This window comes from Helobdella robusta (assembly GCF_000326865.2).
Source record: "Helobdella robusta unplaced genomic scaffold HELROscaffold_14, whole genome shotgun sequence".
Lineage (NCBI taxonomy): Eukaryota > Metazoa > Annelida > Clitellata > Rhynchobdellida > Glossiphoniidae > Helobdella > Helobdella robusta.
The window spans coordinates 4,042,685-4,068,147 of NW_008703782.1; the positions used below are offsets into that span (position 1 = coordinate 4,042,685).

General features: G+C 31.8%; 3 protein-coding genes across 3 annotated transcripts; 1 reads left to right on the forward strand and 2 right to left on the reverse strand.

The window, feature by feature from the left end:
- Window positions 1–1,304: 1,304 nt before the first annotated feature.
- Window positions 1,305–6,792, reverse strand: HELRODRAFT_190723 (hypothetical protein). Its single transcript, XM_009014906.1, has 13 exons — window positions 6,674–6,792; window positions 5,696–5,811; window positions 5,297–5,368; window positions 5,130–5,216; window positions 4,542–4,670; window positions 4,233–4,338; window positions 3,572–3,702; window positions 3,233–3,345; window positions 2,631–2,730; window positions 2,400–2,511; window positions 2,077–2,268; window positions 1,780–1,937; window positions 1,305–1,704 (listed from the first exon to the last, which is right to left on the reverse strand). The coding sequence occupies exons 1-13, from the start codon at window positions 6,786–6,788 to the stop codon at window positions 1,477–1,479; spliced, it is 1,659 nt and encodes a 552-aa protein (XP_009013154.1). The 5' UTR covers window positions 6,789–6,792; the 3' UTR covers window positions 1,305–1,476.
- Window positions 6,793–8,219: 1,427 nt separating this feature from the next.
- HELRODRAFT_190724 (hypothetical protein) lies at window positions 8,220–22,118 on the forward strand. Its single transcript, XM_009014907.1, has 28 exons — window positions 8,220–8,326; window positions 8,348–8,640; window positions 9,070–9,128; window positions 9,740–9,869; window positions 10,143–10,228; window positions 10,368–10,448; window positions 10,815–10,852; window positions 11,168–11,256; window positions 11,365–11,484; window positions 11,739–11,819; window positions 12,116–12,290; window positions 14,816–14,887; window positions 15,349–15,428; window positions 15,809–15,940; window positions 16,266–16,430; window positions 16,980–17,075; window positions 17,596–17,698; window positions 17,932–18,103; window positions 18,291–18,417; window positions 18,576–18,703; window positions 19,050–19,128; window positions 19,338–19,453; window positions 19,623–19,728; window positions 19,850–19,907; window positions 20,306–20,423; window positions 20,746–20,906; window positions 21,191–21,250; window positions 21,903–22,118. The coding sequence occupies exons 2-28, from the start codon at window positions 8,548–8,550 to the stop codon at window positions 22,037–22,039; spliced, it is 2,862 nt and encodes a 953-aa protein (XP_009013155.1). The 5' UTR covers window positions 8,220–8,326; window positions 8,348–8,547; the 3' UTR covers window positions 22,040–22,118.
- A 1,814-nt stretch (window positions 22,119–23,932) lies between these two features.
- HELRODRAFT_169076 (hypothetical protein) lies at window positions 23,933–25,186 on the reverse strand (the record flags this gene model as incomplete). Its single annotated transcript, XM_009014908.1, has 1 exon — window positions 23,933–25,186. The coding sequence occupies one exon, from the start codon at window positions 25,184–25,186 to the stop codon at window positions 23,933–23,935; it is 1,254 nt and encodes a 417-aa protein (XP_009013156.1).
- Window positions 25,187–25,463: the final 277 nt, after the last annotated feature.

Below are 25,463 nucleotides of genomic sequence, written 5' to 3' on the forward strand. Positions count from 1 at the left end.
TCCGTTTATTGCAAAAAATTTGGTTATATTTTACCTTCTATAATATTGTTTGCTGAAGGAACGAATGTAAAACGTCTGTAAAAATTTGAAAACCAAAACTTTTCATGTCAATTTTCTTACGCAAACTAATTAATCATTATGTAATTGATGATAGATATGTGCCACATTTAAACTTTTTCTCATTGTAAGCTTCTTCCGTGTGTTGGTGATTTATAATGTTATGACTGAAATTAGAAAAAACAAAGTAATTTCATGTTATGTCAATGTTAAGTTTTTGGTCGCCGTTAATAAAATTCCTTTTAATTAAATAAACCTAACGACAAAAGTTCTTAACGCAAACATCGAAAATTTATTGCCACATTTCACATGTAGTCGTACTTGTCATATTTGGCAGATACGTTCGCACGCACGCACGCACATTTATTCAAGTACATTATACAGAGGCTCCATTTTAGAATACAGGATTATTTTTTCCCTTAGACCAAATTAATACAAAGAAAGCCTAAATTTTTGGTTTCACCATTACCTTGAAAAAATCTGCAGCTTTGATTTTTAGCCGCAAGCGGTGAGCTTTGCAAATTTGTTCGTCATTTTGATAATTTCCAAATTACAAAGTCATCCACAACTTTTGAAATAAAACCGTATATGCGGGAACTCTGTCGAGCGTACAAGCGTCGCGTTTTTAAAGGGAGAGCATGTTTTAAAGATAAAAATTGAATTTATACAACAATTTAAAAAAATTCAATTTTTAACTTAGGTCAATGAAAGAGATATATGCCTCCCTATCTTCCTTCTCAGATAATTAATAGTATTGCTAAAAGTTCTTACCTTCATCTACGTAGAATAAAAAAACTGCTGCCTTCTCTTGACGATCCTACTCTTCTACTTGTTTCTTATTAGTTTTAGCTAGGATTGATTATTGTTATTACTATGGTCTTCCTGATTCTATACTCTATCCTTTAAGTGATGTTTCTAGCTCTGCTGCAAGTCTGATTACTAGTGCCCCTATCTTTTTTTCATATATCTCCATATCTTGTTCTCTAGCACTGGCTGCCTACAAAATATAGAACAATTTTTAAAATTTGCACATTAATGTATAAGTCTCAATCTAAATTATTTCCTAAGCACTTATCAGATATATTAATAGAACATAAGCGCCCCGGTTTACGATCGTCCTCTTGTTCTCATTTCTTCTTAACTGAGGAACGCTGTTAAACATCGCGGAAATAGCGCTTTATAAGCTTATTCGTTGATTGATTGATTCCCACTTCTCAAATATATCACGTTATTGAAGAGTCAGCCTCTTACAATTGGCATGAATATATGTTTTTGGTAATGATGAATTCAAAAAGTAACCTAATTTTATCATGAAAAGTCAGTCGTACACATACAAACACATAAATGGTAAATGTTAATCACAGAAATTATAAAAATTTCATTATTAAAAATGTCAGAACATGATTCTAAATTTGTCAATCAGGGTCCACGTCTTTTATTAACATTTTCAGCACCACAAGTCTTCAACCTCTCGAGCAGAGGTCCCGTGTGCCGACCCAGCGACCTTGACCCATGGAAACCTTGCATGTTGATTGGATGAATTATGTCAGACCACGATCTTTCATTGTCCTCAATTCCTAACCTTTTCAACGCTTTGTCAGACAAATTGGGAATAATGGGTTGAAGAGCTAGACACGCAACTCTGACCTGATGATAATATAACAATTACATAGTGCTGAATGATGTGAACGAAATAATAAAGTAAAAATAATAAAATCTAACAGCTTCGAGAGAAATGTGAAGTATGCATTGACACTCCCGTTCGTTTAGCGACCATGGCTTGTAGTGCTGGAAGAGAGCATTTGCATCATACAATCGGGACATGACTGTTTCGATAACTCGATTTATGGCAAAGTTTTGATAATGAATGTTCACCTGATCTGAAAGATAAGAGCAATTAAATTATTTGTATTGCTGTAACTTGAAAAGGATATAATGATGTGGATATTATACCGCACTACAGTACATAACATGTTAAACATTATATGCATCGGGCACATAATGGTAAAAAACAAACACCTGCGATTTGATAAAGTTGGAAGAGAACCTTCCTATCTGCTTCAGTGACAAGTGATTCGAAGACGTCCTTGTCAAATGAAGGAAATATTTGTTTAGGATTGATGTTCTGACCTGTTGATCTGCTCAATAAATTGCCCAATGTATTCACCAAATCAGAGTTGATGCACTCCACAGCTCTGCTGTCACTATAGTCTATTTGATTGAAGACATAACAATAGAATACACGTTTTATCTGAATTTGATTAACGTTACTGATAATGACAAAATTGATATATCATGTGTTCAACGCCTTATGAATTTTAAATACAGAAGTATGCACAAACTAGAATCATATTGAATGCTGCCATCCTTCATGAGATAGTACCTCAATCCATCTGCTGAGTACCTCCCCAGACGGTCCACGGGATCTACCACGTTACCACGGCTTTTTGACATCTTTCAAAAATTTGTTTCGCATTTATTATTAAAGAAACACAATCACCATTCAGATAGTATCCTCAGAAGACTTAATTTTACTGAAGATGCAATAAATATTACTAGAAATATTTTTGTACCTTTTCTTTGTTGACCTGCCAGTGTGAATGGCAGAGAATCTTTTTGGGGAGAGGCAGATCAAGTGCCATGAGGAATGCAGGCCAGTACACCGCATGGAACCTGCTCCAAACAAACGTTCATAAGCATCTAATCATGGATATGATGCACTTTTGAAATGTTGGTATTAATACAGTTAGAGTTACTAAATAATTTTGATCTTCTATTAAATTTGAGATAATTGCCATTTGATTTTGTAAGGACCACCAGATAGGCCTCAACAAAATAATTTAGAAAAATTTTCATACAATTATTATCATCTCGGTATTGATGTTTAATTCTCGTTTTAATGTGATTGGTTGATAATGCTTATTTGTATATAAATGTTGGTGAATGTTTCTAATTGGCTCTATTATTTGGTGAATGATTATTATTATGAATGCATTTATTTAGAAAATGGTTTATTTGAAGGTGTAGCTATTGGAAATGAAAATTATTTATCAGGTTTGATATATATATATAAACACTAATAATAGCAGCGTAAAAAGTGGAGAAGATAATAATAATAATAAGCACATAATTAGCTAGCATTAGTAGATGATTAGATGATCTCAACTCCACCAACTTGATAATATCCTTGCCGACAACATGGCAGTCAGCAGGCCAGATGCTATCATCTTCCAGTGGATAATTGGCTGCTGTTAAATAATTTACCACAGCATCCAGCCACACGTATATCTTCAAATTAATAAAAAAACATAATCAAATTATTTAACTATTACAGAATTTATATATATATATTTGTTTCTACAGAAAAATATATATTCAAGTTTGGTTAATAATGCCAGCCCAGTCAGATTAAACATTTAAACAAATTAAAATTTCGCATTTAATTCCAAAGAATAACAATCTTAGAATAAGAAATCTGCAAATTTAGGAAAAAAAAAGCTGGTTAGGTTAGAACCGTGTGACTTGGATGACCGGGGACAGGAATGCCCCATTGACATTTGTCACTCTGTCGAGACAGGGACAAATCCGGAAGTCCACTTTTAATCCATTGTTTGAGTGGAAGGGTGTACAAGTCGGGCTGAATAACTGTTGAGTTGGCAGAAATTAGTAGACGGATAGAATTATTCAGGAAAGATAAATGAATTAATGCTAAAAACAATAGCAAATTGTTATATGAAAATAATAATAAATTAAAACATGCAAATTTTTTTCCACATGTGAACGTTGTAATGGATAAAAAGCTAACATACGTGACAAATTGTACTGTAAATATGAGAGACCTATATGAAATTGAGATGTAACAAAACCATCATAAGCATGTTTTTTGTTACATGCTACATGCTTTTAAAATTAGAAGATCAATCCAGAAAACAATGTACAAACAATTCTAACAGAGCATAAAACAGAATTTAAAAAGAAAAATATTGATGAGGTCGTTTCAGTTAATCTCAATTAAATAAAAGAAAACAAGCTAGTCAATTTCAATAAAATGAACAGTAGACAAGTGCAACAGCATCAAAAATAGATAACAGTTTCTACAAAAAAATAAATGAAATGATGTGAACAAGTTCATGTACGTTGCAAAACATTAAGAATAATAAAAACAAAGGAAGAACCTTTTGTGTCAAGCCATTGAATAAGTCGATCTGTAAACTTGGAAAGTGGAAACATGAAATTCTTCTCCTTCACCCACTCCACTGCATTTCCATTCTCTATCATCACCTAGTGGTATCATCTTCATTACCAATAAATCTACCCACTACAATATTAAATTATTTTTTATGGTAAAAAAAAATTATTTTCATAATAATTATCTACACAACAATAATTTACTTAATCCGTTAAACGTCTTTAAAAGTAGTAATCCAAAAAAATCATAAAATTTGACTGAATAAGTTAGTTGAAAAATAAACTCATGAGTGAACCATTCTGTTGGAGTCATGTTCATCCTGAACCTGCATGACTTGATCCTGACTGACAAATGCCTCATCTGACACACAGTACCATCCTTCATATGACCCCTCCATAATCAATCCTCTACTCTCCAGCTTGTTCTGTAACACGTTTGTATGTTTGTTTGTTTGTTTGTTTGTTTGTTTGTTTGTTTGTTTGTTTGTTTGTTTGTTTGTTTGTTTGTTTGTTTGTTTGTTAGGATCAGAACCTCAATTAAGTTGCTATGAAATTATTTTATGGCATATCATTGAAAGATTTAGTCATTTGAATATGTTTTTGAGTTAATTACTATCAGTAAATAATGCCTTAAGTAAACAAGTATCGGTAAATATTATTTTCAGTAGACAACAATGAAGTAAATAATACTTTGACTTAATTACCATAGCATGATATCTTAACTGAAAGTTCATTCTGTTAGAAGGGTTATAAAGCCTAATAAAGCCAACGTTTCCAAGCTGGATACAGTATCAGCACAACTAATTTTATATAAATCAGGATTTATATTTATTTATATTTTATAAATATAAGAATTTAATGAAAAGGAAATAATGAACATATACCCAAACATGTTCAACCGTTCTGCAGTGCTGGGGACTGGTCGTTCTCACAAAGGTTGTGTAATCAATCAGAGCTTTGTCAAAAAGATTCTTTGTTGTAATGATTTAATTCATCTGTGATAATCCAAAACATCAGCCAAAGTTAATGATTAAAATTATATTTTGATTACCTGAAACTTGTGAGACAGATCGTCACAAAAAATTTGGACAGGTTTGTTCAGCTTTGAAGCTGCATGGAAAACCTACAATGAAAAAATGAAAATCTTTTACTTTTACACTGTGAGAATTCAATAAAATGATAATTCATTTTCATTAATGTCCTTGAAATTGTTTTAAAAACTTGCATTTGATTTCATTCTCACCAAATGAAGACTCAACTGAATTAATTACAAAATAAAATGATAAAAAAACATAAAGATATAAAAGCAGGAAGAGTTAATAAAATGGGATAGTTGGGGAGCCTTAACTTAAAAAATAAATAACTAGAAGAAAAAAATGTCACAATATAAAATGCAATAAAAATATAACAAAACAAAATTTAAAATAGGAATTGACATTAAAAAAAGAACCTTAATTCCATGTTCATCAGTTCCTGTAGAGAAATAAGTTGGGACTTGAAGAAATTTGTACCATCTGCTGACTGTGTCTGCCAAAACATTTGAATACAAATGTCCAATGTGAGGTTCTGATGTTAAAAAAACAATCAATGAGTGGTTAGATGAAATTAAAATTCTGTTTAGTTAGTTTTTCCTTATTTTGATCACTGTTTTTCAAATCTATTAAAAACTTTAAGTAACTTCTTAAACATTTTAACAAGACAAAACGGGATTTGAAGGAAAGATGATGCAAGTGCAAAAACGAAAATTCAACAGTGTTTTTTAAATAACATTTATAAACTTGTAATATATGCTAACTATAATTAAGTTTGGTGCATTTACACAAAAACCACATTGCACTGACAGAATATAAAAACATGTCAAACTCATTCATTAAGAAATTTTAAATTGCCCTTTACTTTACCATATTCATTTTATTATATACCATACCTAAAGAAAGAACATTTATAATTTATGTAGCAGACCAAATGAAAATAAATTATCATTTTATAGAGTTCTTACAGTCATTTTAGGAATAATTAACTAAAGTAACTAAAAATTAGATTTTTTACAAAAAAAAAAAGAAAGATGTGTGACACGTCAAAAGATGAGGCATTTCAATATTTCATCAACCAGAAAGAAACCATTATGACACAGTTATTGGTACATGACATCCTTAGATGTTTTAACTCAGTGGGGCTATGGATAGTCTGCTCAAGTCTTTGCATGCTGCAATGGATGCAGCGCGTTGATTTTTAAGGATTTGATGATGGGCTATCCACAATTTATGTAATTTACTCATGTATAATATAATAATTTATTATGGCTTTTACTTTTTAGTTACAAAAGGCTTTTACTCATTTTACTGTAAGAAGGCCGATGAGGTCAAAAAGGAAATATTAAGTTTATCTCATCTTTTAATGTTTTTTTAATATGAAAAAAGAAACCAACCGGCATTTAAATAATAAATCGGAGTCGTGATGAAATATTTCTCTGGCAATTTTAATCCACGCGACGATTTGTGGAACTTTCTCAAAAACACGAGCGACAAACTTCTTTTAACCATTTCACTTTTAAATTTGAAGGTGATGATAACAAATTAACTTGCGGTATTAAAAAGAACCGGTTTTAATGGGATTTTCAAGATTTTAGCTAACGGCTGGATTTTATTCTATATATATAGTGGCCCATCACAGCCTTTTTTAAAAAATATTTAAAAAAATGTTTCTAGTCTTTTTCTATTTTTTTAGTGTCAACCATATGAATCAATCAACTAATCAATCAATCAACTAATCAATCAACTAATCAGTCAACTAACCAATCAACTAATCAATCAATCAATCAGTCAGTCAGTCAGTCAGTCAGTCAGTCAGTCAGTCAGTCAGTCAGTCAGTCAGTCAGTCAGTCAGTCAGTCAGTCAGTCAGTCAGTCAGTCAGTCAGTCAGTCAGTCAGTCAGTCAGTCAGTCAGTCAGTCAGTCAGTCAGTCAGTCAGTCAGTCAGTCAGTCAGTCAGTCAGTCAGTCAGTCAGTCAGTCAGTCAGTCAGTCAGTCAGTCAGTCAGTCAGTCAGTCAGTCAGTCAGTCAGTCAGTCAGTCAGTCAGTCAGTCAGTCAGTCAGTCATTCAATCAATCAATCAATCAATCAATCAATCAATCACTACCAACATTCAACCATATGCTTAGAATAAAACATATGAAACAGTCGTTAATATGTTGTTTTAAGTGTAGCTCATTTAATTCAATAGTCGCTAACCATAACCATCCACTCCACAGTAGCATGACCCAGTGTGATACTGTAGAATTAATATTAAAACATATTCAATCAACCAACCAAACCAATCAATCAATTAGTTTGTAAAGCGCTATTTCCGCGATATTCAACAGCGTTCCTCAGTGAATTTTGCAAAGAGATGGGTCTTGAAATCCACTCTGAACTTTGTGAGTGATGGAGAATTAGACAGAGAAGAAGGTAGATAGATAACAAAGAACACTATTGAGATCAGATGGATGAAAAGCGGTATAAAATAAATATAATAATCATCAGCATATACTATATAGTATATAGTTATGTATAAATGAACAACTTAGTGTTTTTTAACAATTCATCGTCAAATTCACGCAAATAAAAATAAAAACAGTTTCGGCATTCGATTCTCACGATTCTCACAAATTAAAAGTAATCAAATGAAGCCAGCTTATCCAACCAAACGTTCTGTGACCTACATTTCACGTCTGACCTATATTGTTGTCTATCTTTTAAAAATGATATTCATGCGTCGTATAATGTATGTAAGTACTATAAATCTATATAAGCAGACGCTTGTACGTCTGTCTGGGTCACTCGTGTTCAGTTAGCTGACCACTTTTTCCGCCGTGGTCATAAAAGGGATTGTTTATTTTATCTGACTTTAATTAACTCTAGAAGTCTGCTGTCATTTTTGCCTTCTGGTTACAATTTTCCCTGCTGAACAATTCGAAATTATAAATTCGTTTATTCATCAATTCAATAGATGCAATACTATGCATACAATTAATATTAATACAATATAATAATTGTTTATTGTATGGTTGTTAAATCTTTGTTAATAATTAAAAAAATAAATAAATAATTGTTTTTAAGTCTTTTTTGTTAAATAAATTTAAATTGTATTGTGTTGATTGTCCTCAATCTATGTATATGACTGACTGTCACTGCACCCCACCTGATAAGAAGTGGCACCCTAAAAGAAGTTAAGTAGCAATAACAGGACAACATAAGCTGCACATTAGAGTGAAAGTAGACAACGTTCAAACGCCCATGTGACATCTTTCTATACGACAAACGTCATGGCAGCTATGAGTGTGAACCCTGGAGAGGCTACAGGAGGTGCAGAGGCTGAAGAAAGTGAATGTCAAGTTCACCGTTACCAACATATTGAGGTACTGTCAGTCAATAATTTTTTTATATGTTGTGTAGTTCTGTAGTTAGAACTTATTATGTCAGTTTCATTTGCTGCTAAATTTTATATAAATAATCTATGCTTATCTAACTTTACTAACCACTTAATAACTTAATTGTTAATAATTTAGTTTTCATTCTGTTTACTAACTTGACTGTAAAATAAAATAAAAATAATTATATAGTATGTCATAAACATGTAATGGATATTCATTCACATCATGTAAATTGTAATGTAAATTATTAAATAATATATATATATATATATATATATATATATATACATAGTATTATACATACTATGCATTTATATATTACATGTATATATCTGAAATGTCTTTGATCACAAATGATGTAACAACTTTTATTTAAAAATGAATAAAAAAAATTTCTGAAAAACTTGTTGACAGAACAATAGATTTATCATATTCACTGGTGGCAGTAAAAGCAAACATGTCTTGATAGGAGGGTGAGGTTACATTTAAAAAATTTTCCATCTTTCATTAATTATTATTTCAAATTTTATTGTCAATGAGAAAACATAAATAAATTGATCAATAATTTTTTAAAGGGTGGTTGTTTTTACAAAAGCGTTTTAAAATTGAAGTTAACTAGAAAAAGTTACATTTCATTCTGAATAGTGTGCTTATTGTATTTATTCAGTTTGGTTAGTTGGATAACCTTTTTTGTTTGCAAGTTTAATAGTTTGTCTTTGATATTTTAACATTTGATTTAGGACATTTAGGTGTTTTAACAATGCTGTCAATGCAGTCTGATATAATATTCACATTATATTTTGTTATTTATATTAAGCTAATTCTTTCATTTCAATGTCATTATTTGCCTTTCATATGGTTCACTAAGTTACTCACTCACTACAATTAGTCTTTTGGATTTTGATTTATACGTGAATTTTATAATGATGGTATACATTTTTTTTAAATGCGAACAATTCAACCTGAAATGAAGTTTAGTAATAATTGGCAGATGATCATGGTAATAAATAATTTGTCAAAAAGTTGAAGTGCCAGGGCCAGATTTAGTCAGACGTTTGATGAAGTGAATTAATTTGTTTTGAAGGCCCAAGACACTACACCTGATAGATTTGGACACATATGAAGATTGCAGTGCTGTACTGAAGTATGATTCAAAAAAGACATTCAACTTGGGACTCTGGCATCCAACAGAAGCACAACATTTTCTTACTACTGTTTGTTGGATTGAGATAATTTAATTAATTTTTTTTTTAATTTTTCATCCATATATATGCTTACAAAACATTTTTGTCTTCAAAAGTTAAATGTTTTTAAAACATTTATTTTTTTCTATGTTATGTGCAATGTTAAACAAGTTGTACTTTTGTAATAAATAAATTACTGACAGAATGTGATACTTATTTATTTATCTTCATACTATCTACTTTTTTAATTAGATATCTTTGCTTGCAATGTACTGATAATATTTATTCTAACTTTCCAATTAGAGTAAACAAAGACTGGATTTGTGGGAGCTGAGGCCAGATTGCTGTCAAATAATGTCCACAGTCAAGGGACAGGATTGTCAAATTCGGTACAAATTATTCAAAATTATGATGTGGCAATATTTGAATAAATATGTTTTTATCGAACTAAGCAAATTGTTTTGTTAGGATTTTGTTTTTTTAAATATTTTTTTACAATTCTTCCAACAATTGTTCTTTGTTGTTTAGTAATCTGGATTGGAATCCGGTCAATGGTACTCGAGTTGCAGTATGCCATGGTAATTGGCATACTTATCTGTTTGACACCAGGTTTGGCTTCTATTTCTTTTCACATTTTTTACTTTTTTATGCTTTACAATGAGACATTTCTATGAAGCTTGTTACTTTTAACAATGGCTTTTCAGTATATTTTCATATTCTCCATAATTTGAAAAAAATTTCTCTTGAATATTTTTAATATTTTGTTCTGTTTTCATTTTACATAGTAATGAGTTTCATATTTTTCTATAATCATGGACCTCATTTTGTTATTAAAACATTTTTATTTGCAATATTTCCATGTCGTTTTTTTTTTAATTTAACATAGGATGTTGTGCAAAGTTGAAAAAATGAATTCATTAATTTTGAAGTGATTAATAAATACATTTTAAATACATTTTACTTTTTGTTCCTCAGAGATTTCAGGAGGGTTTGCACCTGGGTCCGACATGCCGGTCAGTACAATCATCATTCACTTTTTTAAAAATTAAATTTAAATCATCAAAAGTGTTTGTTGTTGGTCAGTTATATTGTTGCTCACATGTTTAAATCATTTCGTTAAATATTTGCTATGTTAATACTGATATAAATGGTATAAGTACAAGATTGAGGATAGAGCAATTGTTAAAGATGCCTGGTCCTGCATTGCAGTGACCAGCTTTGAATGCAAGGAGAACCCTACCTATCATATGCAATGAGTGATGAATGCACTGACATCTCTGAGTTATGCAGTATGAGGAAACAATGATTTCTATCATATAACGATGCAGCAACATCCAACATTGTGAAGTGGTGCAAAGTGAACGAGGATCTCCTGGCTACAGTTCATGATGATTACACCAACGTCTGGGATTTCAGGGTACTTTGTCTTCTTCTTCTTTATCCTCTTTTAAATAAATCTACTGTAGAATTTCACTCAAAATAACTGAAGGATTGGTTGATTTAATATACAAAAAACACAAGACAGAGCCTGAAGAATCCTGTTAACAGACTGAACATGGTAGCCCATGTAAATTTTATAACTGATTTGGATTGGTCACCTCATTCTTATGAGTTGATGTCGAGTAGTCGAGATGGCACCGTTAGGGTTAGACTTTATCATTAGTCACGTAATCATCAACTTTAATCATATCATCATCAGATGATTGTGTCATCATCATCTCGTTATGTCTTTTATCATGTTTTCATCATTCCTAATCATATTATCATCATCTCCCATCATTATAATAACCACTATCAATATCATAACCACCATCAATCATCATTGTCATCATCACAATTATGCCACCATCATCATCACAAACATCACCACCACCATCATCATCATTTCATCAATCACAGGTGTTTGACATTAACAAAGGGAAAAAGGTTCACGATATATACAACATCTCAAGGATTGTGGCTCGTGTCAAATACATGGTGGTGTTTTTATGTTCTGTTAATTTATGTCATGTTTTGTTGTGTTTTTTTTAGTTTTGCTGTTTTGTGCAAGGTTTGTTTGTTATAATCTCTTGTTATATTCTGTTCCCTTATATCTGGCTATGTACTGTTGCACTAAATTCTTTGTAGGATATGTATTTTTCTAATTTAATGCTGATCAGATTGCTAATAGGTGATATATTCAATCAACCAGATCTATTTGTCAGATCATCAGATCAATCTACCTACTAACTTGCCAATCAAACGACTAACCAATCAAAACACACCTTGTCAATTAGCCAATTAGAGATATGGTGACGATTAAGTTCTTGCGAATGGTGGCAGATGCAAATTCAGATGAGGACGATCTCTGTTTGTGGAAGATGAAAGATGCAAGCTCACCAAGACAGTCTACATATGCCTTCCCTAGTTCAAACAACATCAAAAGGTGGTTCATCAGATCCACAGCTGATGGTTTGTTGTTGTTTCTTTGTGCTGCTTTGTTTGTTTGATTGCTTGTTTGTTTGTTTGCTTGCTTGTTTGTTTATAAGAGTGTTGTTGTGTTGTGTTTGTGGTGTTGTTAGTTTTTATGTTTCTAGTTGCCGTTGTGTCTTTTGAACAGGCTGCCAAATTTATATCAGGATGTGTCCTTGTTTGAAAATTTTGCAACTCCAACTGGCAAAATTTTCTAATTCCCAAATCTGGCTGCTGACTCACAAATAGTTTTTCAACTTGACCATTATGCTTGTTTAGTTAGGATAAAATAAGAGCTACTTCAAAAATTATTTAAAATCAGTTTACATATTTTCTTTAGTTTAATTTTCTATATTTATATTTTATAGAAACATCGAAAGGCATTCACGTAATTTTTTGCAATATTACTCAATTCTTATTGTTCATAACTGTAAGAAGCAAATTCGCTAGCTTAAGGATTTTAAAGAGCATAAAAAATTGTACATTCAGCAAAATCATCAAACTTAAAATGTTTGTAATTGTGGATTTTATATGTAGTGTTTTTGTAAGTTACCTAATTCATAAGTAACATGCACGCAAGCACAGGTCAGCATTGGTCATACATACATACATACATACATACATATTATTATTGGTGTGTATGTAAGCGCCCTTTAAAAAGATCTCAGAAGCGCTAACGATTATAGAAATACATTGTATGGCTCTTTATTAAAGCAATGCAATGAATGGAAAAACATTAGCATAAATAGTAGTTTTTTTTACCTTAATTGCATAACAGACAATGCAGGATCACGAACATCCTCATGCAAACCATTCCAGACAGCAGGACCCATTACGGAAAAATTCCATGCGACCAATAGCCAAATTTGTACCAGGTACAAACAGTAAACCTGAATTGTCAGAGCGCAATGTTTGACTCAACAGTGGCATTGTTCTAGGAATGACTCTGCCAGTTAAATATTACTCAATGTTAATTTTTTCCAATTGCTACCTAGTGCCAACCGGTAAAAACTGAGCTTTTGATTGATTCAATTTAAGCCTAATTGCCATCATCCACTCATTAACTTCCGAGAGACATGATCAACAGACAGCATCGTCAAAACGACAAAGGGGCGCACTAGCAATGATCTGAATATCATCGGCAAAACCGTGATGTTTGAAATTATATTTGCCAATGATTTTGAAAACATCTGCAGCATACAACACAAACAGGAGGGGCCGAGAACCGACCCCGTGGAACACCGTGCGACAGTTTCAACATGTGTCAAGTTAAACCTGTACAGAACCTGTTGTGTACGACCAGAAAGATATGACTCAATCCATTGAAGAACAACATCCGATACTCCAAATGAATATTGAAACTTGCGTAAAAGTAATGAGAGATTGACACAATCAAAGGCAAAGCTCATATCTATAAGAGCAAGCAATGACACATTTTGAGCATCTGTGGAGGAATACAAATTGGAAGAAACATCCAATAAAGCCGTCTCGGTCGAATGGAACTGACGATAACCAGATTGATCAACAAGGAAAAGACTATTGGTGTTTAAATGAGTGACAAGTTGCTGAAAGAGTATGCGTTCAACAAAAACAAAAGATTCGACACAGGCATGAAAGTTTTTGTTCAATGTACTTTTTTCAAAATATGGCTTACCACAGCGTTTTTGACGGCTTTTGGAAACTTAATACATAATAGTTTCAATAGGTAAACCGGCTACTACCCATTTTTTAGACCACTCTCTTTCTTACTAGGCTGGAAGTTGTACATTGTAAATTACCTGCTGATCTGTCCAAATCAAATTCATATTTGAAGATGAATGCAGAGATTTTTTAGTGTTGTCATTACATACTGCTCTTAACTGCGAATCTATGCTCAGTTAAACTTTTATAGTGATTTAATGATTTAAATATAAGTTTGCAAACGATTTCTTGATTCATTAGGGTTGTAAAAGATATTGAAAAAGTATTAACTGAAAAGTTGAATTCTAGTAGGAAACATTAAGAGTTGTGGAACAATTAAACGTTAAAATATTAAAGAATACGATACGTTATCACAATATTACATAGCATTCACAACGCATTAAACGCAGTTTTGTCACTCAATTGATACTTTTTCTAATTGTAGGGTGTTTTGTTGAGTAATGTTTGCTTGCAGCAACTTAAACTTTTTGAAATGTTTTAAAACGTTTAATTACAGAGTTTGTAGCGAAGGTTTAATTTGTAAAAATTGAAAAAAACTGTAAAAAATAAAAAAGTACTACGTTACTTTCAAATTTTTCAATTATTTATTTATTTATTTTCAATTATTTATTATTTTTTCAATTATTTCAATTATTACATGACTCATCTCATGTAGAAGTAGAAAAGTTGACAGCAAGTAATGGCAACCTACGGCAACCTACTGTCCACAACTTTTGCCAAGAAAACCGTCGATAAACGCAAACCAAATCAAAAAACAAGTTGAAAACACCATTTAAGTCCTTGTGCCACTTGTTGAATATCACCACATTTCAACTACTACAAAGTGTTAAAGATCGGGTTTTGTGAAGGTCGCCAATATCCTGAAAAGATAAGGTACGAGAAGGAAACTGAAAAAAGTTCAACTTTCCTGAACCACAATAACGTTTTCCAATTTCAAAATGAACTTCTTTATTGAATTCTAGTGGTCTCTATTGTCAACATTATAATGGCCAGCTTATTTTGTAGTTGTCATTTTTAAAAAATGAAAATGAAAAAAAAGTTTAGTACGTTAATAAAATTATTTTTCATAATTTGTTTCGAATCGGGATAAAAAAATCCAACTCTAACTCTGGGAATTCTGAAAGTTCAGTCAAATCCCACAAGAACCTCCATCCAACTCCTCTTCAACACGCTGTCCTGCCACTGTTTGAATTGTCATTTTTTGAGAGGAATAATTTTTTTAAATTTGATTGTTGAAGATATTTTGTCTGTCGCGCTCATAGATTTTGTTTCATTTGTAAACAATCGTTTTAACATCCTCATTGTTTATTTAATAAAACTTATTCTAATTTTTTTAACCTGAAATTAACATTGTCAGAAAATCCCAGTTATCAGCTGGTAGCGTGGGCCACACAAAGTTGCGTTAAAGTTTGGAACATGGATATAGCCATTAAAAAGGTTTGCTGGTGAATGTTTTTTGCTCTTCTGACACGTCAAATCAAAAAGTTTTTTTAGAATTTTTAAATTGTTAAAATTATGTTGTTAATGGGTTTATTAATATTTATTGGAACCATTTCTTTGCGTTACATCATGTTATGTTTTATTAAAGCATAGTGAATTTTCTGTCAGCTTGTGTTATGTCACATTGAAGTGCAAGATATTTTATACTAAACTGCTGTTAATCTTTCTGTTGGTGCTGTGTGTGCTGAGTTTTATTGCATTAATAGTTTGTTTTGCGATTATACTGGATTAAATAATGTAGAACTTAACATGTTGTATTTCTACTGCTGAATGTACGTAATGTATGTTGAATTGTGTTGAATTGTATGCACCCACAGTCCAGTGATCCGAGTTCATTGACATCGTCCACTGACGACTTGCAACAGCAACAGCAGCAACAACACAAATCTGATTCACTACTCAATGAATTCGAATCCTTGGTTGAATATTCATGCATCACTTTCGAAAAAGTTCGCTTATTTCATTTTTGTTTAATCCATAACTTATAAAGTGATAGTTATTGTTGGTTTGTAGACCATTGAAAGGAAATGATTCAAATTTGAGTTGTTATACAAAATTAGTTCTTATTAGAATGTGCCTTTTTTCTAGATGAAATTTGTAGACTTTATTTTACTTTTTATTTCCTATAACTTATTTAACAGTTTAATTCCTGAAATACAAATTTAATTAAATTGTTGATTTCATTTAACATTTGATCGTTCCAAATAATGTGCATTACATAACTGACACTCGATAAGTTATTACGCTTAGTTTTTGTAAATTTGAAATGTGAAGAAATCATACGAGGAGAGGCTTCTGCAACTGAAGTATGATTCTCGAAAGTTGTGCATGAAAATGGACATGAGGTTTCCCCCAGATTACCCCAAGCATGCCACTCCCGTCTTTGCATTCATCAGCACCAACAACATGAACACCAGTGCCAGGGAAAAACTTCATGACGTTTGTTTTCTTGCTTGTTTGTTTGTTTGTTTGCTTACTTGTTTGTTTGTTTGCTTACTTGTTTGTTTGTTTGCTTACTTGTTTGTTTGCTTGCTCTGTTTCCTGTTTAATGTCTTTGTATGCACCTGATCTGAACTGGCAATGTGGACACAGCAGCTGCACTTATTTTGGTTTCGTGTGGATTTTACCTGCGCCGGTCACATGAATAGGACCATTAGTGAATGAAACAGTTTTTTAGCTGTTTTTATTTGAAGTTGGATTTCATGTTGCTATTTTAACATTTTCTTTCATATTGTTTATGCACCTGAATGTTTTTTAGTTGATTTATCCAAACCATCTCATGTAAAGTTCTGAATAGATCTTTCCATAAAGTCTTAAACCTCACCACATGATATATTATTTTCTATATTTAGCAATGATTAAATAATTCAATACAGAAAACTAATATCAAAATAAAATTATTGAAATTAAATTCTCAACCACGCCACTTAAAATTTTAATCACCCTGATGACTTACTGAACGTTTGAACATGAACTGACCTATATTAGGATCTGTTGAGTAGGGCTAGATCATGTCAGAGGTCAGGTGTGGGTTGCATCAATCAGTGCATGCAGGTCATTATGAAGTTCGTCGAAGACATGCTGGTTTGTTAAGTTACGCTACTATTTTTGTAACCAACCCCCTTTACTTTCCTACTTTATCTTCTTAAAATGTTTTTTCTTTATGTGTGTAATTTATCTACTTATACAACCTGTTAGATATGTTAATAATAGCATGAAATTTTCAAACTCTTTTTGGCGTAACTTAGATTTGATTTCGTTGGATTTTAAAGATATATGTAAAAGTTTTATATTAAATACAACCACCACGCTCTTGTGATTCTTCATATTTGGTCTCAGTTATAAAATCATCCACTGCGAATTATTTGCACTACTGAGGAATTGGTGATGCTGACAAATCTGATCACTAAAGTATAAAAAATTAATTAATTAAATTACTGATTTGCCTGTGATCACAATTAAAATTTTAATACGAACTGATGAAAATGCCACTAACAATAAATGAACACACAATGAACAATAAATGAACACACAATAGACAATTGACGAACACGCATTGATCAATTGATGAACACGTAATGAATGATAAATGATCTTGATGCAGAAACCAGGATCAGAAATGATGCCAGATGTCACTGAACTGGAACGGATGATTGGACAGAATGTTCCTTTCCCCAGAACCTCAGGAGCCAGATTTTGTGGAGCCGGTAGCTTTCGTTTTCTTATTTTTATATAATTTTGTTACCTTTTATATATTATGAATGTAGTTCTCTGTTGGTTGACAATTTTTTGTAAGTCAACTTATTTTTCTGTTGTTACAAACGACCATATGTTTTTTTTAAATATTAAAATGTTTTTTTTTAAATATTCTATAACTGGTTTATGGTGACTAATGTAATTGCACGGTTAGTTTTGATAGATTTGTGAATGATTTATGTAGGCTCCCTTGTTTGTTTCACCCGACCGATGTGGCTGGAGATTGGTAACATCGACAACCCACCCAACATCGACAACCCACCAAACGTCGACAACCCACCAAGCATTGAACAACCAGCAGCCCAAGAAACAGCCAGAAAGAAGAACACATCAGAATCATCTGAGCCTACTCCGAGGTTTCATCATCTTTATAATTTGTCTGGTTAACATAGTGAAGAATGCTCTCATAGCAGCTGTGTGATTATTAAAATTTTTATCATAGCATTTTTTACGTTTCTAATTATTTAATGCATAACACATTCTTTATTATTTCAGCATACTTTTATTTCACATTCCTAATTCATTATTTATTCTTTTCAATAGAGCATTAGCAGCCCTTGCAGACGTCAAAACAAAAACAACAAAGCCTCTGAAGTTTTCTATGGCCAGAAGTTGTCCAATGAATCCAATGGACCATGCATCTCTAATATCAGCATACTTTGAAACTCATGTTTGTTTGGTTTTCAAATTTTTTGGGTGGTTTTCATTTTAAGCATGATGATTTTTTTTTAAGTTAGGAAGACAATGATGTTAAGATGTTGTCGAACATTTATTTCCATATTTTACATGAATAGTTTTAAAAGCTTTAATTTAAGGCTCAAATTTCAGCAACCAGTGATGAAGCACCGCCCTCGGAAACACAAGTCAAAATCTTCAAAGGAAACTTTGGGTCCTGTCATCATTTACGATGTTTCCTGTCTCGAACCTATCCATAAACAACTCGGAGAAAATTACACGTCTGTACTCTTGTTAAGTTTTTTTAATTATAACTAATTAGATAGAAACTATATTATCTAGATTTCAATGAATAAAAATTAGTCTGGAGATTCGTCGTTCAGTTTTCAATATTAAGTTTTCTGCAAATAACAGTTTTAAGCACTAACGTCTAATATTATCTTTGCACCACATTTTTAATTATATGAAAGTCGTGGCTGTTGATTTCAAAGTTGAAATTACTTTATATTTTATTTTATATATTTTATTTTATATTGTTCTTTACAGAAAAATTATTTATCATCATCTAAGTAATTTGATTCTTGCATTGCAACGTTTTGTTAAGATGTTTTCTTAATTTCATTCTAGGTTGGATCTAAATCCCTTGGTCATGTGTCGAAAGAATGCTCAGATAGCTCTTGCATACAACAGGAGAGATTTATCTCAAGTCTCTTTTTTTGTTTCTATAAATTATAAATTCATCTCAAATTTATGTATGTGTGTGTTTGTGAGTGTGTATATATAAATATATATATATTATATATATATTATATATATATATATATTTATACGTACATATACCATACGTATATATTATATATATAAATATATATTGAAATATTATTTTAACTATTTATAATTGAACACAATGGCCAGGTGTGGTCACTAGCTGCATTGCAGGTAGAGCAGGCAGAACGTTCCAGCAACAATTCGGCAGACAAGTCCATCCTTTGGTCACTTACTCCATTTGGCAGAAGTCTCGTTAAAAAATGGTCAGTGTTTACCCTTGTGTTGGTATTTTGTTATCACTGTTGTATGTTATCGTAAAGAAACAATCACTGTTTTGATTTTTTCATGTTTTTTCGTTTTAAAATATTAATTTAAGTATGTAATTTAATGTAATTAGGAGATATAATTGCGTGTAATTTCCATCACTTACAGGTACGACTATTACATTATGTTGAAGGACTTCCAGATGCTGGCCATGCTCTGCTGCGTCTTCTCCCTTCCCAAAGTCACCAGAACAAGTCCTAAACCACCGAGAGAGGTTAACGCGCAACAATTTTTTATTTCAATTACAACCTGTCTAACGATGAGCTAAAACTTTTTTAACGTCTGAAATTAAATTAAATAGTAAAGGCACTCAGATGCATTTTAATTGCTTTCAGTTTGATACTCATGTCAGAAAAAGTTCTGTGTTCTTCTCTCCAACTCGAACAGCAGCCAGTAATTTTTCTTTGTTTTTTTTTTAAATGAATTAAATGTTGAATGAGTTTGCCATAAAATTGTTGCCTTATGTCGTTCGGAAAAAGTTTTCCAATTGTATTTGAAGCTCATCATTCACACTGAACCCAAATTAGTCAATAAGCTTAATCATGGTTCCATCGTTAAGTTAGTTCTCGAATGAATTGGTTAATTAGTCTGGTTAATTGAGTAGTTGGTTGGTTGATTGATTTATTGATTGACAGATTCGTCAATTGACCTTTTGGAACTATTAACAATTTGATTAGACTAGTAACTGGAAATATTAAGGACATACTAAATTACTTAACTTCTTATCAGTAAAATGATGCAATTGAAAAATGTGAATCTAATGCATAGACTATTACTTTAAATGTTTGCAGACGTTTCAAAAAGAAAGCATTCAAATAGTTTATCAGAAACGGGGGCTTCCGCCGAGATGACAACCTCATTTCAACAAGAAATTGACTTCATTCAGTTCCATCAAAGCAAAAATGAAAAGTTATTTTTTGTGTTGTTTTTTGTATTTCTTACAAATTGTTTCATAAATTATCTGCCTACTAATTTAGACAGCATAATTTTTCAACTTTTAAAAATTTCATTTTAAATTTAAAAGTTTTCATATTTACTTTTAATATATAGCTTTTTTAAGTTTTCTCATCAAACAATGCATACATTTAACATTTTTTATGGTTATTAACGGTTTTGGCCTTCTCTCATAGTCATTTTTAAAAAAGTTTACCTCCTTTCACATCGATCTAATTTTCAAACTCTGACTGTTCTTCACACACAATCAAGATGACCACTATATGAAACAAAACAGGAACGTTGCACAGTGCCAGAGGTGGCTGAATCCCTTGCAACAAAATCTCTACAGCAACTTCATCCACTGCTATGCCAATACGCTGTTCAGATGGGGCTTCGTCAATCAACGGTCGGAACTTCTCGACTTTCTTCCGTCATCCGAAAAAGAACTTCAAAAAAGTTTCTTCCATACTTTCCTATGTTTTTTTAATATTTTTCGACTTTCATGTTTGGCGTGTCTTTGTGTTTCTTCTACATTTTAAAATAAGATAACAATTTCATCTGCTTTTTTAATTTGTTTCATCTCTATGAATATGAAATAACAGTTTAGTTATAGCAATAAAATGTACCTGTTAACGTAATTTTTAATGTTACCTTATAGAGACTTGATTAACAGAGTACTATCGGAAGTTTGTTAAGGTTTGGAATTATGAAATCATACAATCGTAATATTTCTCCATCAGGCTGCGTTGGCTACAGACGTAATGTCAAAAAATGTGCCTTATGTGAACTGCCTGTTCATGGTCTGTCTCTTTGTTTTGCGTCCTTCAAACTTTTTATATGTTTTTAATTCAATTTGCTAGCAACTTGACACTACGTCGTGCATTTGTTGTACAAGCTTTTCATTTTTATTTTCATGATTTCATTGGCAATTTTCTCTTTAAATGTGCCTTTCTTGTTTCAACAGACTCTTTATGAAAATAATATTTTAAATAATTTTGTAATTAATCTTTGCTTCGGTACTTTTCCAATGTCTAGAAAATTTGTATTAAGTAAGACTGAATCAAAATGTTATGAAATTAATCACCTTTGATGATGAGGGCATTTGCATCTTCATAACAATTATATGGGCGGCGCGATGGTGAAGTGGTTGACATGGCCAAGGCATGGCGACCTCTATAATTTTTTGGGCTCAACTGTTCGTTCGAATGAATGAAGAATGTCTGGGCCCGAAAAATTCAAAATGAGGTAGGGAGATTATACCGAGGTTGCCATTTCTTGTTGGGATACACTGGCGCTGCTGTGTATTTGTTTTTGGTATCTCACATAAACATTGAAAAAAGAATCGTAAAAAAATATTATTGGATTGTCAACTAGTTAAATATGCACAAGATATGTTTGTTCAATTTATTTTTTTACTACAAAACATGGATTTTATTTTGTTAAACATTTTAGGATTGCTGATATTCTGCTTCGAATGCGGACATGGGGGTCACGTCATCCACCTTTCCTCGTGGTTCAGCAAGCATGACATGTGTCCAACTGGCTGTGGATGCATTTGCACGTCTGGAATACATAATTCCATGTTCTAATAATGCAATGCTAGGAAATTTTTCAAGATTTAAGATTGAAAAATGCCAAAGTACCTACAACTTGTGAACTACTATAAAAATATATTATAATTGTTTAGATCTTCAACAAAGAAGCTACCTGAATCATGGATGTCGCTCGTTTACAGTGACAAGCCAATATTATAAGACAATTGTGCTCTTCTTCCATTTGTGTTGGCGCCCCACGATGAGCTCTAAACAATTCAAAATAGCCTTCACATTTCAAAAACCTGCCTTTATCCACTTTGCTGCAAATCTTCTTTCAACGTGTAATGGTTATGTGAATTCGTATGTGTTCATATCGTTATTACTGCTTCAATCATGTTACGTATTCAATACACAATTACACATACGACTGTTATTTACCATTAATGTTCCATTTAAGCCACAATGTTTCATTTAAGCCACATGCCCATGTGCCCTTACTCTTGTGCAGTGTTTGTTCTCTTTTCACAACAACATTCTTAATTGGCGTTCTTTAAATATTATGTTTGCATTTTTTAGTGTTTGTCAAAATTCTTGTGGATATGACGGAAAAAATGTATTCGCGTGGTATTTCAACTAAAAATATTTTGAGTATAAGTTTTATGTAGTAAGCTTTTGTTTGAACGATGCATTGTTGCACAAAAGTTTGTTTCGCCTCAGCGCGTAAAATTCTCAATAAGTTATTTGTATCAGTAAAAATAACTTTATTTAATTGACATTCAAGTTTTATAAAGTTGGGCCAAAATCGTTTGTGCAATTCAACACACTTCACATTTTTGCAAGTGTTTCCTTTTAAACAGCGGCATTAAGTCTTTCACAGAAAAAAGTCAAATTATCTGATGAAAAGTAGGTTGGTGTTTTGAAAGTCTAATTCGTAGCATTGGTGCGTGTGTAGGCCATCTTGCATATATTCACACACTGAAGGTTTGTTCTCAACTCGTAAAAAAGAAAGTTACGTTTCAAGTCATGCTTTTTTTGAAATTGAAAAATCAGCAGATTTCTAGACAATATTTGCAACACGCGGGACACCAAAAATATTGAAGTTAAAAGAATTAATTGAAAAAGCAAAAAAATTGAAATTCGCCTTTTATTTATCAGCAGATAATTTGCAAAAAAGAAAAATGGCCGAATTAAGACAGCTGGAGTTAGAACATGAACTTTTTCTGCATGTACAAAGAATTGTTTTGGTTTTCTAGTTTATTGTTTTGGTATTTCTTTAAAATGAGGCATTAATTCATCTCTATATTTAACTAAACGCAAGTGTAGTGTTTTGTAAGACATGTTCAAGCTAATTTCCACTAAATCATAGGAATGCCTCAGTCATCTGTTTAACGTGGTCAGTTCATTCATGCAAAATAGCTTTAAAATCATCCATTTATATTTGCATGCGTTTTTTATTGTTTTTCATTTTCATATAAATTTCACTAGCATAAGATCACGTCAAATTTATTTTTTAATTTAGATATCTTATACATTGATATATATAATATATCCATGCGCTTAAACAATAGTTGGCCGAAAAATTTCATTTTATCACAATCAATAATTAATTGCCTTGATTTCAACCCTATCAAACCAAAATATAACTTTTTTGTCCATGGTTTTTAATGTAAATTATTTAAAATAGTCATATAGTTGATATTTATGTACCGTCACACATGTATAAAATGTATTATATTGATGTCCAAGTTATTGTGCACAAATGAATGTAGTTTAATCAATGTTTTTCATGCAATTTTAAAACAAATGAAATGTAATATAATTTATTGTTTTTTAATGCTAGTATTCAAGAATTTTAGTTGATTGTAAACCATTTGATTCTTTGAAGTATTCTGGTAAAGGCAGTCAGCAGTTCATAAAGTTTCTGAAATATAGGATGATGGTGAATGACTAATGCTTTTGAAATGATATCTCTTTACTGTCGTTGGTAGAAAAATCAAAAAGTTTACTTCCTCTATATCCAAATCCTGTTTTGTTGTGACCTGATTGACCCTCACAATGCAGAGCTTCTGACATGCCTTTGCCACTAGGTCCTAATCCTTCACCTCGCTTCCAGCCATATTTCTTCATAAGTTTGCTAGCAAATTTTTTTGAAAAGTTTTCAAAATGTCCTAATTCAAAAGCATTCTTATTTTTCTTTTTTGTTTGACTAGGTTTAAACGTGCTGAAACCTGGTTCCATTTCCTCAATTTCTTTTAGATTATCGTGCTTCTCAGTTTTATATTCATCGTCTTCTAACTCTGAATAATTCACATCCCAGTCATCTGTTTCTCTTTCATCATTTTCTTCAAACTGATCCCAATAATTAATGTCAGTGTACCACACTATGCCTGGACCTCCTTTTTCCCAAACTATTTCCATCTCTTGTTCAAAATGTTTTTCTTTTGGAACCATTTTGAATGGATCTTCGTGAATAGATTCATATCTTTCCCATTCTTCAGCTTCTTCATCATCATTTTTTGTTAAAAATTTGTCCTCTATATTTTCACTAACATTTGCTTTTGAAAAATTATCTTTAGTTTTACGTTTTCTGTTAGTAATGAGTTGAACTGGTAAGAAATTATTTCCACTGCATTCATAATTCCAGGGTATTGACACATATTTTCGAGTTTTGTAAAGATTCTGTAATTTTATACCAAGCTTGGGCAATAACGTAGGAGGTAGTTTACAATTTTGTATGAGATCTATGAAATGTGCTAAGGGCGTTCCAACATTTCCGTTGATGAGTATTCTAGGCGGTCTCAGGTCTTGTATTGATTTCAAACGTTTCTCTGTAATGCTGTCGACATTTACAAACTTTGTTTTAACTTCCTCTGAAGTTGCTTCTCTTTCTGACTTTATTAATTTTAGTTTTAAAAATTTCAAAAAGAGTTTTTCTCCATCTCCGCTGTTCCAAGGTTCCGAAGAATATCTGCTAATAAAAGGAGTGACACAATCTGCTCTGTTTAATTTTATGAAGCAAACATTCGTATCATTTTGAAATTGTATTACCTTGGAGATCATGTACTTGGAAGAAAAATGTCTGTAGTGAAAGCATCTGAAAACGTTAGATTCCGTAGCTGCGACGAAAAGCCTTCGTAAAAATTTTGAGTGGAGGTGCTTTGGTATGTCGTAGATTAAAACATATTTTTCGTTACTCGTCATAATATTAGGAAAGTACTTTCTCGATACGGATTATATTATTTTATTTTATATAATAATACACGACAAGGCGAACGTTTACCTATTTTGTTTGTTTACTTTACGATAATAAACGTCAGTGAAGTTTCAAGCGCTCACACTAAAAACCAAACTAACACAAAAAATTTAAATAAAATATGGAAGTCCAGAAAATATCGATATGAATATTGCTGACGAATGACGCACAGTCATCAATAGCGCATTTGGACCAGGATATTACGTGGTTACGCTTCAAAATAGA